General features: G+C 38.1%; 1 protein-coding gene across 4 annotated transcripts in view; it reads left to right on the forward strand.

Moving 5' to 3' along the window:
- NBAS (NBAS subunit of NRZ tethering complex) overlaps window positions 1–19513 on the forward strand; it is a 168189-nt gene that overhangs the window by 19595 nt on the left and 129081 nt on the right. For all 4 annotated transcript variants that reach the window (XM_064146440.1, XM_064146439.1, XM_064146437.1 and 1 more), the window contains exons 12-21: window positions 1194–1322; window positions 2184–2247; window positions 3347–3540; window positions 4616–4873; window positions 7939–8064; window positions 9721–9872; window positions 11069–11203; window positions 11546–11624; window positions 12734–12838; window positions 13076–13212. In XM_064146440.1, the coding sequence (XP_064002510.1) occupies window positions 1194–1322; window positions 2184–2247; window positions 3347–3540; window positions 4616–4873; window positions 7939–8064; window positions 9721–9872; window positions 11069–11203; window positions 11546–11624; window positions 12734–12838; window positions 13076–13212 (1379 nt within the window). The remainder of the gene's footprint in view (window positions 1–1193; window positions 1323–2183; window positions 2248–3346; window positions 3541–4615; window positions 4874–7938; window positions 8065–9720; window positions 9873–11068; window positions 11204–11545; window positions 11625–12733; window positions 12839–13075; window positions 13213–19513) is intronic.

Below are 19513 nucleotides of genomic sequence, written 5' to 3' on the forward strand. Positions count from 1 at the left end.
AGGAGCTACTGCACAAACTTTTCCTATCTCTATGAGTTGTGTGTAGCCTTTGTTTGACTCCTTGTTCTATCTCTTTCCCTCCTTGTAAGAAAATTCATATTTCCTTCTTTTACTTTACAAAAAACAGTAAAGAACCTGTTTATCACTCTATCTGTGTCCTCCTGATAGGAAAAGTTATATGGGCTTTGGAAATAACCTTAATAGATCTTGGGAATCTTAGGTGACTGGTTAGAAGAAGAAAGTGCATGCTTGATTGGAAGAGGAGAACAAATCTTTCTGAATCTCTCTCAAGGGTGGAGTGGGGAGAAATTTTATTTCTTTCACTGAAAATATTAAAGAGAAGGCTGAAGTAAAACTTCTTATTTTACTGGAAGGCTAGTACTGAGTGAGCTGTACTAAACTGATCTTCACTGCACTTGCCAGTACTAAATTTGTAAAGAGGAGCAGATGTTCTTATTCACCCATGAATGTTTTAGTCTGGTTTCAGAGATGGTTTTAAATATCTGAGGTATGGTTTATATTCTTAGTCAGAATTTGACAACAGTATTAAGGACTGGTAGGCAGAGCAGCTGGAAGGCTTGTAGATTAGAACTAGCAAAACTGGAATTAAATTCTTAGTGCTCTTAACTTAAATGACACTTAAAAAATGTGAAGTGCCAACCTGCTGAGGTTTTCAGTGTCTTGTTCTGAAGTTCCCTTAAGCTGACTTGCTGCTTACTGAGGCAGCATTGCCTGCTATGCAGATGGACCAAGTAATCTCTATAGATAACAGTGCTTAGGTGGTAAATTGTAATGTGTTAATGGCTGCTCAATACCTAAATTTAACAGCAAGAGAATTGCTACTGACTAGAAGTAGATGTTGAGCTGTTTTAAAAATTTATGATGTATACCACTGATCATTTATCTGAGTGATCTTGATATTTTACCTCTATTGCAACTTGTAGCATAGTGGTTTTTGTTTAAAGTGTTAAACCAGTTAAATTTTCAATATGGAAAACTGTAAATTTATGTTTTCTCAAATATAAGTAGTTTGTGGATTTTCTTGTTTATTTCTTGATGTTTGGTTGTCTATGTGGTAGGGGGTTGTTTTGTTTCTGTTGGTGGCTGGGGTTGTTTTGTTTCTGTTGGTGGCTGGGGTTGTTTTGTTTCTGTTGGTGGCTGGGGTTTTTAACTTTTCTGACTATATTTGGCAGGATGGAGTTTTCAAGATGAATCTTTCTCCTGATGGAGCTCTTCTGGCAGCTATCCATTTCTCAGGCAAACTGACAATCTGGTCTATTCCATCGCTCAGACAACAAGGAGAATGGGACCAAACTGATCAGGTAAGAAGGGTGCAGATGCTTAGAAACTTGTGGTGTATTTCATCATTCTCTGAATATGTGTTTTCCTAAGAGATGAAGGTAGTTCAGATAACTCTGCTTTAGCTACAGCCAGCTCAGCTTTCCAGCAAAATCCATGTTTTTCAAGAGCTCTGTATTTAACTTTACAGTAATCTTTTATGTTTTGACCATAAGCCTTAAAATGTAAACAATAAGAAGAGACTTGGTTGTGTTGCAGTGACTTTTTCTTGATAGTTTGGTGCTAGATGAGTAACCCTGGCTAGAGGCAGACTGAAATGCATTTTTCAAATAAGTAGAGGCCTACATAAGTAACTCTGAGTGGTCAAAACTGCATTCTGCTGGCTGTCTAATCTGTTATCTAATTCTTCTTCAAAATTTACCCATCTGTCAAATTGCTATTAGTAAGATACATTTTTTCTACAGGAGCTGTTTATAGAACTAAGCAGGGGAGCTTAAGTTAGAAATTGCCATTTAAAGCAGTGTCCTAGGCTACACAGAGCAAAGAGGAGGACTGTTCTTGAGATGATTGTTTTATGTACTTGTGGTTCCTATGTCTAGATATGAAAAGAAAATGCTGAGTAGATCTCAAATGGCTGTAGGGCCTTTATTTCAGAAGTCTTTATGATTACTGCTAGTTTTATTTTCTAATGTGGTGTTTTAGGAAAATAGATTTCTGGATTCTCATGACTGCCTGGAGAAAAGCTGTATATTTTACCTTCAGGAAAAGTCTGGATTTATGGGCAGCGTTTTCATGGAAAAATGAGTGTGTCAGCAATAAAGTAAATAAACAGATTGTCTTACAAAGATTTACTTGAATATAAACCTTTCTTTTGTTTATTTCAGCCAGGTTATGATGAAATCAACCCAGACTGGAGACTCTCTAGTGAAAAAAGAAAGAAAATAAAAGGTATGTGGTGCAGTTAGAGCATTTTTTTATACCATTGTGTAGCTGAAAATATTTACACAACCATACACAGACCTGAAATGGCTTCACTGAATCTTAGAATAATTGCAGAATTGTATGCTGGAAAAGATTCAGTTCTACTCAGTTTTTGATTTTTCAACTAAGTCTCTTTTAAGTGACTGCAATTTTTGACGTTAACAGCATGTTTTTTGCAGACAGTGTCAGCTTCTAGAAGTGATAATGCTAGATGTTTATGGTTACTACCAAGGATTGCTGTGCAGGAAGCTCTTGCTTATACTTGATCCTGTAGAAAATAAAGTTACTGCCAAATCTTATGTACCACAATGGAGTGTTATAAGTGAAAGTTTTGTAAGTAAGTTTAAAAAAAAAAAGTCTCATCTGCAGGGAGGAGCAGATAGGATAGAACCAAATAAGTTATTCCATTCTGTGGATGTCATACTCAGTATAAAGCTGAGGGATCACAAAAGTTAAGCTCACTGCTTCAATGGCTGGTATGCAACTGATCTGTTTCTTAGTGCTGTTTGGCAATTTTTGTTTTGTTTTGTTTTGCTTGTTTGGGAGAGAGATGGGAACAGTAAAGAAATGAGCTAACTCAGTGGTGAACATTTTGTCTCAACATCCATTTTCCATAATCAAGACAGTCTTAAAAATGGCACAGCTTTTATCCTCAGTCACAGTGTCTTGTTTGCTTGTTTGATATTCTTAACAACCTTTTATGAACAAGGTTCCTGAAGCAGCCTAATTGTCACTCCTTGTGAAGATTTAAAGCAGACATCAAATATCTGAAATTTGTCATGTTTTGTGCAAGTAAATCAGTTTATTGTGAATCCTCTCCCCAAATAATATGAAAAAGTAATTGCATCCTGAACAGCTTTATTTAACACAAAACTGATTCAGTGAAATGCAATTGATTTAAAATACAAAACTCAAGGGGAGGGGTGTGTATATACCTGCATAATAATATTTGTTCAGTTAGGCCATCACATGAAGACTTTCAGTAATTCAAATAATTTCAAGGTCTTTAAAGTTATCCTTATTTGTAATAATATTGCATTCTTATTTATTTGTTAATTTCTTTTAGATAAAGAATCCTATTACCCACTGATAGATGTAAATTGGTGGGCAGATAATTCTGTCATCCTGGCTCGCTGCTCTGGTGCATTGACTGTGTCATCGGTCAAGACGTTAACAAACTTGCTGGGAAAGACATGTGAATGGTTTGAGAGTTCTCCTCAAGTCACTTCAGCTCATGATGGAGGATTTCTAAGTCTAGAGGTGAGGAATGTGCATAAGCAGATACTTTTTTAGAATGCAGTAGAAAGTTTGCTTTTTTACATGTGATCCTAAGGGTGTTCTGTGTGTGGTTTAAAAAACTATGTTAATATTAATAGGAAAAGTGTTTCCTTATCTCTATTTAGGTATATATTTAGATATCTCTATATCAGGGACATTCTGAACTTGCTGTGACTTAACTTGCTTAGTAAAAAGCTGATTGTCAGATACACTCTGGAGAGTAGAAATATGACTGAATCTGAATGAGAGGAATCTTGCTGCAAAAAGCAGTTTGCATAAACAGATTTCACTGCCTTGTATGTTGGTGGATTTGGAGAGTACTTCAAGCATCCCTCTCCCATTTTAAAACATGTCTTTTAGAGAGGGATTACATTTAAAATAATTGAAAAAGCCATTTAAATAAGACAAGGCCATGTAAGAGATTTTGATGGTCATCTTTAGTAGATTTCCAGGCTGGATTAGAGCATAATAAAGTTATCCAGGAGATTTCTTTGAAAATGAACAAATTGCTTTTTCCTAAGGTTTACACTGAAATGAATCTTAAACAAAAGTTTAAAATTATGTCTGTCAGAATATCTCAATATTTACCAAAGGTTGCCTGTATGTTTTTGGTAAAGTTTATTGTTTTGGAAATAAGATACAGCAAGTGACCAGCATACTGCAGCCTAAGGATGTTGTCTGAGATGAGATTTGCACTGAACAGAAACCTTTGTTGAATAGTTGAGTTGAAAATACTGCTGTATGCTGCAGTAAACTGTATAATAGTGTATGAAAGTGCCTCCATAGTTCTGTCCATCTGGCTTGAAGGATATTTAGTGTAATAGCAGGTTCCTGTTAAGAAGCTCTCACTCTTGCTTCAGTAAATAAGGAATGTAGCCTCAGATGTAGGTAGTCAGGGTTCATGGATCGTGTTAAGCAAGCTAAGTAAAGTGCTTAAAGGACAAGGGGAGGAAAGATGTCTGAAATTTGAAGTGCTGGAAGTGGAGATGTACTCAATTCGCATCCAAGTAGTTGAGGTGTACTGGGTGGATGCTTCATATTTGTATTTTCTGTGCAGTGTGAGATAAAACTTGTTCCAAAAAGATTGCGCTTGGAGAGCAGGCCTGGTGATGAAGATGAGGGAGAAGATGACTCTGATTCAGATCAGGAAACTTCTGCTAAGGACAGATACTTCAGCTACCTAAAGCAAGGCCTGTACTTTGTGACAGAAATGGAACGATTTGCTCCTCCACGGAAACGTCCACGTACTATTACAAAGAATTTCCGCCTTATCAGTTTGAGGTCCACAACTCCAGAGGAGCTGTACCAGAGAAAAGTAAGTGCAGAAGAAGTCATATCTCTTAATCAATTTTATTTAGAAAGAATATTTTCTTTTTTTTTTGAATTCTTGCTGCAGAAGGATTTAAGCATGTTTCTTCGAGGGTCTCTTAGCTGGCAGTGTACTGTGTTACCTAATCAAAGGGATGATTGTTTAAAGCTAACATGATTAAAATGAGACGGTGTCACTTGGACTTGGAAGTCTGCTCATGTGAGTATTTACAAATAAAGAAAGACTTGGATGGAGTCTCGGATGAACCCTGGCCTTGTTGGCCATGGTTACATTTTTTTCAGGCATACGTACTAATTAGGTCTGTGACTTGTTCTTGCTCAACAGATACTACTTCATTTTTAAGCCTGCTCTAGGCAGTACTTTGTCTAGCACAGGGGTCCTCAATCCAGCCCGCAGGTATTTACAGACCCTCCCCTGACCCTGCTGGGGGCTGGGAGGGAAACCAAGTAGCCACTTCCTACCACTTAATCCACTCGGCAGCCCCCAAGCACCCACCAGGACTGGGCTGGAACCAAACTATAGTCTGGCTCCTGACACTACTGGGCTGGAACCAAACTATAGTCTGACCCCCGTGAGTGTCTGAGGGACAGTGAACCGGCCCCCTGTTTAAAAAGTTTGAAGACCCCTGGTCTAGCACATTTCAATTGTTCTGATAGAAAACTATTCCACAGTATAACTGTCAAGAGTTTCCAGGAAATGCTAATGTCATATTGGTTACCTAAATAATGTATTCCATTTTTTTAGAGGAAAAAAATCTCTAATTTTCTACAGATGTCCATCAGATCTGAGTCTTATTCACCTGCATCTTGGGACATTCTCTTTCCTGTCTGCCTAAGCATGCCCATAGTAATTGTCCCTCTACATGTTTGTCATGGAGGGGATTTCTCTGTTCCACCCCTGGTAGGGGGAGGAGAGAAATTAATTTGAGGCCGTATTAATTTTTTTATAATTTTAATTAAAATTAATATTTACAAATTTGTACCACCCCCAACCACTATGAAATCAGGGTCCGTTTGCAAGTTTATGAAAACAGCTTGGCATATATTTACAGGGATTGATTATTAAATGGAAATATCAAATTATTAACAATTATAGACAGAGAGAAAGATTCCCTTAGGCTTAATGCCTCTTAACAACTATACTGTTTGCCCAGCGAGGACTGAAACTGTGTGTGCTCCTCAGGTAGAGGTAACTTATGTTACAAAGGGTGTAAGGCTTGCTTAGATGTGTTGCTCTTGAATATTAATCATTAATCACCCTCCCGGGATTCTGTCTCAGCGTGTGCCTCAGTATAGGCTCGAGGTGAGGAGAAAGTTGTGATGGTTTGGGCTCTTACCCACCCCCCCACACTTTGTATTTGCCCCAGCTAACTCGGACGGACCCTGGGAATATAGATGAAGCAATTTATTTACAGCTAGCAGAATTTACAAGCAGCTATTTACAATATATACAGTTATATACAGTTATATACAGAAATATACAAAGGATAAACAATACAAAAGCACAACTCCCCTCCCAGAAACCTGAGTCCCCAGGAGGGGCTCTCAAACCACCCCAACACCTCCCCCAGCCCTCTCAACCTTACCCCAGTTCTCAGGAAGAAGAGAGGTGCAGCCAAGAGGTTAGGGAGCAAGGTTAGTAGGAGCAAGGTTAATGAGATGTGTCTAGGTCTGAAGGCAAAGGCAGAAGAAGACGACAAAATGGAGAAAAAGTCTTTCTTCTTCCCAGAGTTCTCAGCGTAACTGTGAGAGAAGGAGACACCATGTTTTTCATTCCACTGTCTGTTATCAAGTTCCTTTACCAAAACATTCCAGCTTGCTTCTAACTAGCACAAAAGTTCTTCACTGAGAGAGTCATTGGACACTGGAAAGGGCTGCCTGGGGAGGTGGTGGAGTCGCCGTCCCTGGGGCTGTTCAAGGCAAGGTTGGATGTGGCACTTGGTGCCATGGTCTAGCCTTGAACTCTGTGGTAAAGGGTTGGACTTGATGATCTGTGAGGTCTCTTCCAACCCTGATGATACTGTGATACTGTGATTGGGGTCTTGGTGAAGCTGATATCTGTCCCGGCTTGCAGGGGTGATAAGGGTCCCAGTCTCTGGGTTAACAGAATTTCTTTAACCTTCTCTCCTGGGGTGAAGTAGTCTCTGCCTTGGAGCTGTTGCTTCTTCTGGATGCTGTGTCCAGGGATGATCAGCTGGCAGGATTTCCCCGGTGCAGGAGAAGGATCTGTCTGTGCAGCTTCTGACACGGTCTCACAGTTAGCAGGTTGTGTTTGCAGGTTTGCAGACAGTCTGAGGGTCTGCTGGGCCTGGATCTTTCCAGATTTCCAGTACAGCTGGCAAGCAGGGTCTATGGCGAGCTGCAGGGAGACGAGCTCTGTAGATAAATCAAGATAGCTCTAGGCTCAGGCAGGGGGCTCTCGGCTCCCCATCTATGTATGGAGTGCAGGCGTGCATGTGCTCTGCTTCTCAAAGGGTTCGCAGACAGCTTGACTGCACCTTGAGATCAGTGCATGAGGTCTGAGCCTCTGTAATGCTTGCAAGTGAGTAAGACCTGATCCTGTGTCTAGGCCATGCAAGCAGGTCAGGGCAGCAGGGTGCTGCTGTGGATCAGAGCTGAGTCTGAATGCTCTAAGCTTCTGAACAGTTTGAACAGTCTGGACCATCTGACCACGTGGTGCTGCTATGCACCCCTCTTTATAGGCTCTGGGCCGAGATTCGTGGCTCATTGGACATCTAAAATGACCAATCAGGTTGGCAGTAAGCCAAACCTTACCCCAATAGGCAGTAGAGACATGCCTGGACCTCCCAACAGGGGATTACCTGCCCGGACCCCAGGGGTACACGGACTGGGCGTGTGTGTGTTACACAACCTGTTTACTGCCTCGTGGGTCCTGGCAGAAAAACATGTCCAGGCATGTAGAGGCATAGAGAAGCCTCAATTTTGGGGCTGCTGCCCCTCCACCACAATGTTTCAACACATATAATATACACTTGATAGTTTTGCGTGGATATCAGCTGACTTTGATTTTTCATGTGTTTGCTTTTTTAGATTGATAATGAGGAATATGGGGAAGCTTTGTCTTTGGCTCAAGCATATGGTCTTGATTCTGATCTTGTGTATCAAAGACAATGGAGGAAGTCAGCTGTTAACGTCGCTTCAATTCAAGACTACTTGGTGGGTTTGTCTTTTGTGACTCTTAGGCTTTCTTATCAGTGAGGCTGCATTCGCTTTACAGAAATTGAATTCTCAGTTGTGTTCTAATTTGTGTAACAGAAATTGGTGGCAATTTGGAGAGCTGTCCTGCAAATTCCATTTCATGTCATCTGGAAGGAAGAGATCTTGTTAAATTAACTGAAGGCCTGATTTGGAGACCTTGGAAGTTAATAGAAATTTTTCCTTTCAAGTATCATCTAATTTCTGTGAATAACAGCTTGCTTTCTCTGGTGTAATCTCTCCCCACCACATAGCCATAGATTGTTGTCTAACAAATGAATAATAATAAAGTAATTAGAAGTATAAAGCATTTAAATAACTTTCAGATATTTTAGAAAAATAAAGGTGAATATGGTGTTGGTATTGGTATCTACATAGCAAAATTTGAATAATAAAATTTGAAGTAAACTCTGCTGCCTGTAGCTGCAGCTTTTTCAGGCTTGAATGTTTTGGGAGTTACCTGCTCCCTCCACTCTTACGAAATCACCTAGTCTAGACTCAGCCGAGCTGGAAGTTAAGGAATGAAGCTTTATATTTACAGCTTAGCACAATATACAAGGAGATATTTACAATATATACAGATATATACAAGCTAAAAAAGTAATACAGAAACACAACACCACTCCCAGAAACCAGAGTTCCCAGGAAAGGCTCCTAACTATCCTTCTACCTTCTTTCCATCCCTCTACTTTATACCAGAGTTTGTCTTAACTTGCAAGGTGAGTTTGGAGGATCAGCAAGGGGGTAGAAAGCAGAAGGATTACTTTCACAGAAGTTGCCAAAGGTAAAAGCACAGGCTCCAACAGAGACCCACACACACTGTCCCATCTATGGTTTTTTGGTTTTGACCATCTCAGCAAGCCTATGAGTGACGTAGACATGACCATTGTTTCCTTTTCACTGCCTGTAATCTAATTTCTCTCATGAAAATGTTCCAGTTAGCCTCAAACTAGCACAGATTTCAAACTCTGCCAACAAGTTTTGTCAAAGCTGCATGACCTAATGGTGCTATAGGGTAATGTCCTCTAACACCAAGAGAAATACCATCTAAGTTTTTTTACTTTATTAAGTCAGGTATTAACTGAATGTCAAAATAAGATTTTTACAGGTAGCCCTTCTTCATGTGTTATGTAATCTAAGCTGAAGGTCAGCAGATAAGGCCAATAGTATTTTGTGATCATGGTGTGCCTTTTTTCTGTCAAGCAATCCTACTGGTATGTGAAAATACTGATAGTGAAAATTACTTCAGTGCTATCATGGAATATGCTTGCTTTATAAAAACATTTTATTGCACCTGCAAACAATTACATTTGGTTCAGTGTAAGGAATGATACTAATTAGGGAATACAAATTATGACTGCTGTTCCCACAGTTGTGAAGGTTCTGCTTAAATAATTTGATATTTCTCTATCCTTTTCTACACTGTATATTCTAATTATGCTTTTGTGGTGGTTTTTGTTTTGTGGGTTTTCTCTCCTCTTGGTTCACACTGTCAGTCATCAGATTAACTCAACATATTCCTAAGTGAAAGAAACACAATAGAAGTTTATAATATGTTTGGATTCATTGCTTTGGATTGAAGCATGTAATTGTATCTGTGCTCTTGGTCTTGGACAGAGCAAAATTAAGAAGCGTGCATGGGTTCTTCATGAGTGCTTGGAAAGAGTTCCAGAGAACGTGGATGCTGCTAAGAAGCTGCTTCAGTATGGCTTGAAAGGCACAGACTTGGAAGCTCTTGTGGCCATAGGAAAAGGAGAAGATGGTGGCAGGTTTGGGAAGAAGTTTTTTTTTTGTTAGTTTTCTTTTCAAGGAGTGGTATGTGAAGTCTTTTCTAATAATTTGGTGATTTAATTTATTTTTTTAATCTACTGCTAACAAAAATATTAAGATGCTTTTCCAGGATGTAAAGAAAGGTAATGTTTTGAATCAAACTGTTCTAAAGCTGTCCAAAAAGTGCCTTTTCTCATTTTACCTTTGTAAAAGGTAAAATCTGTTTATTTAGTACTGTATATTCCCTGTTCTCCAGAAGTGCTTTTTCTTCACCAAACTTCTGTTATCGTTATAATCTATAGGCTGGGCAGGGACTGGCTTGAAAGCAGCCTTGAAGAAAAGGGTTTGGGGCTGTCGATAGAGGATGGAAGGTGTCTAGAGAAGGGCCACAAGGATAATAAGAGGTCTGGAGCACCTCTCCTATGAGGACAGACTGGGAGAGTTGGGATTGTTCAGTTTGGGGAAGAGATGACTCCAAGGAGAACCTCTTTACCATGACAGTGATGAGACCCTGGAATTGGTTGCCCAGGGAGGTGGTTGAGGCCCCATCCCTGAAGGTGTTTAAGGCCAGGCTGGATGAAGCTCTGGGCAGCCTGCTCTAGAGTAGGGTGTCCCTGCCCACGGCAGGGGGGTTGGAACTAGATGATCCTTATGATCCATTCCAACCCTGATTCTATGATTCTTTTTCTGTTTCCTCTTTTCAAAGCTGTGACTGCCTAATAGTATTGTATTTTTTTGTATGTCTTAATTGTTGTAACAATCTTCTGTTGTTTAAATGAGGGAAAAACAAACGGGTGGTCAGTGAGCAAATAAATGGAGAGACAATTCTCTTTCTACCACCAGGAACTGAGTAACTAAAGAGACTGTTTTTAATTTGTGCAGTTATGTGTTACTCTTGTATGCTGTAGAACTGCAGCTGGTTTAGGAACTTATATCAACTGTCATAGCTATATAGTTGATAGTTTAGGGATTTTGGTTTGTTTTAGGGAAGGGGTGGAAACAAGATGCTACTTCTTGTCTTCTGATGGTTTATATAGTAGCAAAGCTCAGTATTATCTTTTTTTACAGACTTTTAGATTCTTAAGACATAAATAGATAGCTGTGTTAGTGTGTTTGTTCAAAAATTAGTTCCCCATATCTTTGTTAGGATTTTATTTTTGTTTTGTTAATCAATATTTATGGTTTTGTCTTTCAGATTTATCTTACCAGGGGAGGTGGACATTGAAATTCCTTATGAAGACTTTTTGTCACCAAGTGAAGACATGGATACCAGAAAGGAAAAAGAAGCCAAGAAGCGTCGAGAACTTCTATTATCAGTAAACTTCTCAAAGTAAATGAAATATTAGGCCATGTGTTGTTGTTTTTTTAATTATTATTTTTTGGGATTTGTTATTTGGTGGTGTGGTTTTTTTTTTTTATTTGTAGTTTTGTTATTTTTTTCTTCAGAGTTACAGGTTTATTGCACTTAAACAGTTGCAGGAAAATAATGTGTGTGTCATTATTAACAGGGAAGTGGTTTAAAATTTGGTTGGCATTATACTGTGTCAAAGTCCTCAGTTTACTTAATTTCTAGGTATATTCAAGTGAACCAAGTAATTCAAATGTGTAACTGTTTTCTTCCTATGATGTGCAATACCAACTGTAAACATGAAAAATCCTGTTGTGAATGCAGGCTGACACTGGAACAAAAGGAACTCTGCCGTAGCAGGTTGAAACTGTTGAGTTACCTTGATCGTCTTGAAACGTATGAGGTGAGAACACTTGGCTACAGGTGATAGTACTTTCAAGTTCTTAATGCATAGATATTCCTGCAATATATTCATCACATCATCATATCTTTTTTATTGTTGTTATTGTTATTTATTGTACTATTAATATTTATAGTCTTTTTGTAGCACTAGCATGTCTTAATTGAGAAAAATATGCTGATTTCTGATTAAGCTATCGTGTTTCTCCTGGTTTACCATTGCAAATGGCCAGCTTCCAGAGCCCAGAGTTACAGCTGGGCAGAAGCCTCCTTTGAACATGCTGTGTGTGGCATTAAATTATGCAACAATATGGGATGTGGAGTTGATGCAGGATTATTAGTATTTTACTCTGTCAGTCACATTAGCAGGTTCTATTTATATTAAATAATGAATCTTTCTTCTATAAGTTTGCCAGAGTGAAACTTTCCAACAGTATGGGAAGTGGAGTCGGTGCAGGGTAGGGCTTGTTGTGATAGGATGAGAGATAATGGACTGAAGAGTGAGAATGGATTTAGACTAAATATTAGGAAGAAATTTTTTGCAGTGAGGGTGAGACACTGGAACAGGTTGTCTAGAGAGTTTTTGGTGCCCCCTCCCTGGAGTTGTTGAAGGCCAAGTTGGATGAGGTCTTGAGTAATCTGGTCTAGTGGAATGTGTCCCTGCCCATGGTGGAGGGGTTGGAACTAGATGATCTTTAAGGTCCCTTCCAATCCAAATCATTCTATTCTATTGGCAAGTTCTAATTATTTAAAATAATGACTATTTCTTCTATAAATTTGCCAGAGCGAAAGGTTTTGGAAAGTGAAACTTTTTCCTTAATTTTAACTTTGCAGTTGGCAATAGTCCTATAACGATTTCTGCCTTATCTTTGTAACTTGTTTTCTGAACTCTAAGATAAGGCAAAGAATTGTCTTAGAATATCAATCAAAAATGCTTGTGTTTGCTTTCTTTTATTTAACTGAAATAAAAACCAAGAGCATATCTTTCTTCATATATCTCATATTTGGTCATCCCAAGATAAAGAAACACGTAGGCCTGACTCTTGTAAATTGTGGTTGAAACCTAGTGTTCAATAGGTGGCTTTGTTCTTTTTGTTTAACTTTATTTTAAAGGAAATCCTTGGAGGGCCTGTTGCAGCTGAACAGCACTATGATGGTGAATTCTTCAAGAAGTTCAGAAGTCAGAATATTGTGCTTTCAGCAAGAACTTATGCTCGGGTATTCATGTTAATTTTTTTACAATATAATTTTCATTTGACGTTGCTGTTTGCACTTAAATGTATTTATTTCCTTTTCCTTCCTTTTGAATATAGACAAGAATTTGAGAGGTGGAAGGAGTATTTGATTGCAAGAAAACTCTAAATATTTGTTGCATGATCTAAGTTTATTTCTTTCTCATTTTAAGTCTAAATCAGTCTTAGTCTAGCTCTGCAACTTAATGCTTTGTTTTTTTAGGAAAGCAATGTCAGAGCCCTGGAAATTTTGTTCACTTTTCATGGATCAGCTTTACTTCCACACAGACAAGCAATTCTCTCCAATTTTCCAGAGACTACTTCACCCCATGAATATGCCTTCTTGTTGCCTGAAGCTTGGTAAGGATGCGTCAATGTTTATTAACTAAAAAACATAATTATTTTTTTAGGCTAATACTTAAATTAGTTTCCATATTAGCAATTTGTTATTAGTTATTACCAGGAATCAAGACAGCAGCTTTGTTTTTATATACTTCACCAGTCTTCATTTTCTTCTTTACTTTGTGCCACTCATAGAAGCTGTTTGGGCTCTTGGTTGTTACCAAGAAACAGGGGGTTTAAATGTTCTTGTCTCCATTACACATAAGGGGAAGCATGTCCTTTTCTGACTTGAAACTACCCAGATTTTCATGGATGTTAAATACAAATCTGTAATTGATTTGTAATAGCAGTCAATGTTAGGAAATCAGTAATACAAGTATTTAACTCCCTGGAAGCAATTGCATTTGTATAGATTTGTTTTGAAGTTTAATATATCATTTAAGCAGTCAGTAACTTCAAAATTATTCTTCTTGTTAGAGTTATGAAGACCTTTAAACTCAGACTTTTCTACTCTTTCATTCCAGCATAATTAGCTTACTGTCAATTTCATATGAACATTCATATGAGAGTTTTTGTGAGCATCATAATATTCTCTGTATAAATTTAAAATACTTTATTTTGCTTTTAGAATGTTTCTTTCAAACACTTCAATTATGAAATAGGTTTTGAAGCATATTTTTCAGTGTCCATAAAGAACTGGGGAATTTTCATTGTTTGATATTTTGCAATAGGACTTTGAAGCCTTCCTTCAGAGTGTAGTCTTTGGAGTAGCTAGTAGAAATTATTTTTTTTTGGTAGTCTTCCATCATTACAGTTAAATATTAACTTCAGAGATTGAACAGTCCCGTTTGGATAGTTCTGCATGTAGAAGAGGTGTCTCATTCATCAAATTACTTTTGTCCTTTCTTGAACAAAAGATAGTCTTTATTTCATGATAGCTAATCTCTATCAGTACCCTTTTTATTGTTTTGGGAGTGTTAGGGACACAGCTTAGTTATGACATGAAAACATTTGGTTTGGACTTTCCTTAATGTAACAGGAACACAAAGAGGAACTGCTGCAGTGTTTGCAAAACTAGTAAAATACATTCCAATTACTCTCTTTTGTTTATAATGTGAGAGGGAGGGAAGAAGGATCTTCTTAAATGTGGATATAATATTTTGTTGATGTTCACAAATAGTTTCCATTTCTTTCTGAAATTTTGTTTGTTCTTTCTTGTGGTTTTTATTGAGTTGTTCTGGTTTGTTTGTGGTTTAAGAAACTGACTTACGTACTTAGACGGAAAATGACAGTGAATGTAAAACATTCAACTAGTGATCTGGTAGTAAAACTGTGGAGTTAGGAGTTAAGTACTCAGCAGGCAAAAAACTATTGAAAAATGTACGTGTTTATAGTTTGTCATATTCCCATGGCAGGCAGAACTTCTCAGCGCAGGTTCACATTGAGGAGCAAATTGAAATGCTTGTCTTTGGAGAGCTTCAGAATGGGTGGTTTGTGTGACTAGAGTTAGTAGTATTCTGTAGATACGTAGCTATTGTGAAATCTGATTTAAATGAGTGTGCTATCTACTTTACTCTTCCATAGAATATGATATGGTGATGTAATTTGCTTTAAATTAGCTGATTAGACAAGACTATGATACAACTTATGAAATGATTCCACTCCCACATAATAGTTAAAAAAAACCAAACGGTGCTAACTGCAATAAATAAATGTCTGAACAAAGGGAAAACTTAGTCAATCTATAAACCCCAGGGTTTTAATTGGTAGCAGAAATATCTGCAGCATATGATTTAGTCACTATAGCTTATGCAGCTTGTAATTCCAGTGGTTGTGGGGTAAGGGTGAAAATGATTCAATCTGTCCTCATGAACTTTGATTCCAGACAAATCCTAAAGGATTCCGAATCGGGAAACATCTTAAATCTGGGTTTCCTTTTTAAATTCCATAGTGTTGCAGTTATAGAATAGGATGTATGCTGGATATCGAAAGAATTTTCCACTTGCAGTTGCAAAAAAAAGAGACCTCTCCTGTGAGTTCTTTTAGCTCATTATTTTTCTGAACATTTAAGGCCAGCCTGCAGGTTAACTGGTTGCTGTGGTGCATGTGATGAGGTCAGTAACATGGACTGACTGTGTGACAGTGCCCACACTAAAAGTGCAACCTGCCCTGGTCACCTTTCTTGAAGAACGCCATGTCAGTGCCTTACCTGAGCTGCAGGAGGCTGAGCAGTGCTCTTGCTGAGCAGTGTGCAGTGGAGAAGATAGAAAAGACTGTGTTGGAGGGAAAATACACTGTAGTTTGTCTTCTAGGTCTTCATCTATGGCCCTTTGTATTTAGGGTGAAGTACTGCTGGGAACTGACCATATTGTGTCCGTGTATATGGAGCACTTCTACCAATAAGAGGGTTTGCTCCCAGCTGGAACTCTCTGAGATGACTCCTTGTAGAAATTCACGGCATTGCTCTCAGTTCTTGTAGTTCCTCCATCTGTAGGACAATCTGACTGAGCTAAAACTTGAGACTGTGTAGCAGGTGCTGCGTTGTTTGTGCATGTAACAGATGAGGCAACACAGATAGGTACCACTAGGCATTGCCAAGGAAAAAGCATTGAAATGGTTGCTGTACACCACCAACACCTGGAATGCACAAAATGCTGGATCTGAACAATTTTATTTCCTATAAGAAATGCTATTGTGAAGGCTGCATTCTAATTGCTATGTCCTTTTGTCTGCAGCCTCCAGTTCATCTACAGATAGTAAATTCTAAGTACCTAGTGCAAGCAAGGATTGTTTTTCTTGTGCATTCTGTAGGCATAAACAGTTTTTCTTGTTATTGGCACATGACACTTATGGACTAGTGTCACAAAAAAATTCTTATGAAGGAAGAGTTGCATAAGAAATAAGGTGGAAGGAGAAGTAGAATTTTCTTCTTTTTCTGACTTCTGGGACAGGTCATTAGGAAATAATTTTGTTATTTGTTTGTTTCCCTCTGTATCTTGTAAAAAAAATCTCAAGTGGTAGGTATGTCTTTCTCTTTTTTGGCATATGTTTTGTAGCTTGGCATCTTTAGGGGCCACTCTCAGAATGGTCCAGGAGGAGGTTTGTAATGTCTGAGCAGAGGATTTATGTATTGATGAGACTCTTAAAAAGGACTGTGAATTATATAAGTTCAACAACTCCCAGAGTTGAGAAGGCATCTGAAATACTAAGGTGCATTGTTGGCTCCATATGTCTGTCGGCATCAAATGGATGTTGTGATAAGCTGACATTACTCTGGGATTTGGTTTTGCAGAATTGATTATGATATGTTATTACTTCTTTTCATATTGTTTCTCACATTCTTCTATATTGATGGCTCTTGAATCTCTGCTATCTCTTTGTCTTTGGGATTCATGCTTCTTCTCAAAGATCTGTTAGATGTACAGACTTCATATGTTAAGACAACTAGACTGGAGACAGTAAAAGTTTAGGTATTCAGAGGAGATGATAGCTCCTTCTAATCTCCATTTTAATAGCTACAGTTAGAGTTCTTAGTCTATAGTTAAGACTGTTGCCCTCAGGTTTTTAAAGGTGATCTCAGGAGAAAATAATAAATTTCCACTAATTTAAATACATTACCAGAGTATTTTTCCTTTTCTTTTAATTTTCTTTTCCTCTTTATTGCATCTAAGTGTTATATTACAGCATTACTGCTCACATTTTAAACTATCAGAAGTTGAGAAATTCAAATGTATGGTGCCCTTCCCAGCCATAAGTCTGCTATATTGCACATTACACTAGCAGTAAAAGTCTTTCCTCTAAGATAGCAACTTTTTAATGTTTCTGCTTTTTTGACTTCCTCAAATACTGTTTTTCAGTCATGGCTTGAAGTGAAATTTTACTGGAGAGTTTTGGATGAACTCCATTTGCCTGATGAACTAGGGTATGATTAGAAATATCTTCCTAAAGCTTAGTGAAGCTTTTAAAAACTGAAAATTTCCGTGCAGTTGACTTCTATCTGTTCATAGATAAATACTACACAATTAAATAGAGAGGTTCATAAGCAGTAAACTTTGCTTTTCCATAATGATTTCTCCTGAAATATGTTTTTTAGTTATTGCCTGTAGCGCTGCAGTTTCAGTAAATCTCTTACAGCTTTGTCTCAGTGCATGTATGTAAATGGGTTTGATGGCTTAACATGTGCAGAGCTGTGTAATACACAGTCTCCCTTTTTCTTAATAACTTTTCTTCTTTTCTGAAACTGAACTCCTTTTTGTTTTTGGAAGTGTTCGTTTAAGAAAGAATTAATCCTATGGTTGTTTCTTTTTGTTGGTTTATTTGAATTCATTTATGTAATGAAATATGGAAAACTTGATGCTCTTTTTATTGGCCTTTATCCTTTGCATTAAGGGAAAGAAGAAAACCAGTTTGAAGGTAGAGGGATCAATGTAGTTAATATTTCAAGGCTGTGTTTGGGGATACACATCAAAAAGCAAACCCACCACCAAGACTTAGATCTTGCCTTCTACTCTGAAGTAGGAAAAAAACTTTTGAAGGGGAGATTGGTTTGTTGTGATGGCACTTGTGTTCCTGTCTGGACTGACTGGTAGGAGCAGGGAAGGTTGTTGTGGTTCATGTGAATGTTAAAGCAGTGATTTGGAAGAAGAGGAGCTCTGCTGTGCATTGGTCTGCATGGAGACCTAGAAAGCATCAGGAGCAGTTCGTGGCAGCTGGAAGGCTACTGCAGTGAGTGAGTTGACAGAAGTACTGTAGGTATTAGCTATTAGGAGTTTATTGAAGAGGAAAATGAGAAATGGAAGCTATGAAGGAGCTGTAGAGAGCATGAGCTATGTACAAGGAAGAAGGGAACTTTCACAGAAGCTACTAATGCTGGAGCTGAGCTGTCATTCAGAGGGACCTAGACAGGCTTGAAGAATGGGCCATCAAGACCCTTGGAGAGTTTCAAGAAGGACATGCAAAATCCTGTTCTGTTCCTGCAGCTGAAGAAACTCTTGGAATAATAAAGGCTGGAGACTTGGAATGAAATCTGCTGAAAAGAACCTAGAGTTCCTTCTGGACACAAGCAGAACATAAACCAGAAGAAAAGGCTGGCAGCATGTTGTCCTGCATGAACAGAAGTGCAGTGAGGAAACTGAACAATCAGACTACTGCACACATTCAGTTCCTTCTAGAACACTGGCATCCAGTACAGAAAAGACGTTGAAGAAAGTTCAGCAGAGGGCCACCAAGGTGAATGAGAGCTGGAATGCTTGAAGGCTGAGATCTCTATGTGTATTCAGCATGAAGAAGGCTTCAGATGGGCCAGTTGCAGCAGTCTTTGCATATTGTCCTCCAGCATGTGAGCTGAGATATGCATATGCTGTTTAGCCATAGAGAATTAACAGAATTTTCTTTTTATTTGTGGCTTCTTCATGCCTGATATGTCCTGTCTTCCATCTACAATATGTGTCTTTTGCCTGCATAGTCCTGAACTTTGGCTTGTCTTCTTCAGTCTTCTCATGAAAGTGTATTGCAGGCATTGTCTTCTTTAAATGTTTGGTGCATATTTACAGAGTTTAGGAGAAAATTTCTTCCATGAACATTCATTATGCTTTATAAATGTGCAGTTCTGAAGAATTTTTATCACTATATTGTGGCAGACAGCTTTGATCCTACTTGAAGTTCAGATGTGTCTTTAAAATAGCCCATCTTGATTTTGTGAAAGCTGTTGCCTCACAAATTTAATTGTGTGCCTTAAGAAAAAAAAAAAAACACAGTGATCTTCTAAGCTTTGGTTGTGTTCTATTGGTTTAGTTTTCTGATGTTTAGGTATTTTCAGTCTAGATTACTTCAGGAGGAAAGAAAAGTTCTCCTATTCTCAAATTCATTAAAGAGCAACCACGTCATTAAAATGTAGGTTAGATTTGTGTAGGTACTATTGAGTATAGTTTTTCTCCTCTGGTGACAAATCTCTTTGAAAGACAGTTGTTGCAATGTGCACAGCAGACATTCTGAAGAGCCAAAAGCAGCTGGGATACCTTTTTCACTAGTTTGTTATCAATTTTACCAATTTTCTTGGTGGTTTTGGCAGTCTATTTTACAGAACAACTGTACTTCAGTTCTAATAGATTTGTCATATGTTCTTTGGATATTCCTGAAAAATTAAGAGCTTCTCTCTCTGCTCACCGCTTCTGTGTCACATACAGTACATTGAATAATTTAGAACTTAAAAATACATAATCATTTATATAGTTGCATTTAGTAATTCACTGCCAAACTACTATAGTGATAGAAGTGAAAAATGCCATATGTATCATAAGTGATGAAGACTGTATACTTG

Source organism: Pogoniulus pusillus, chromosome 7 (genome assembly GCF_015220805.1).
Source record: "Pogoniulus pusillus isolate bPogPus1 chromosome 7, bPogPus1.pri, whole genome shotgun sequence".
Lineage (NCBI taxonomy): Eukaryota > Metazoa > Chordata > Aves > Piciformes > Lybiidae > Pogoniulus > Pogoniulus pusillus.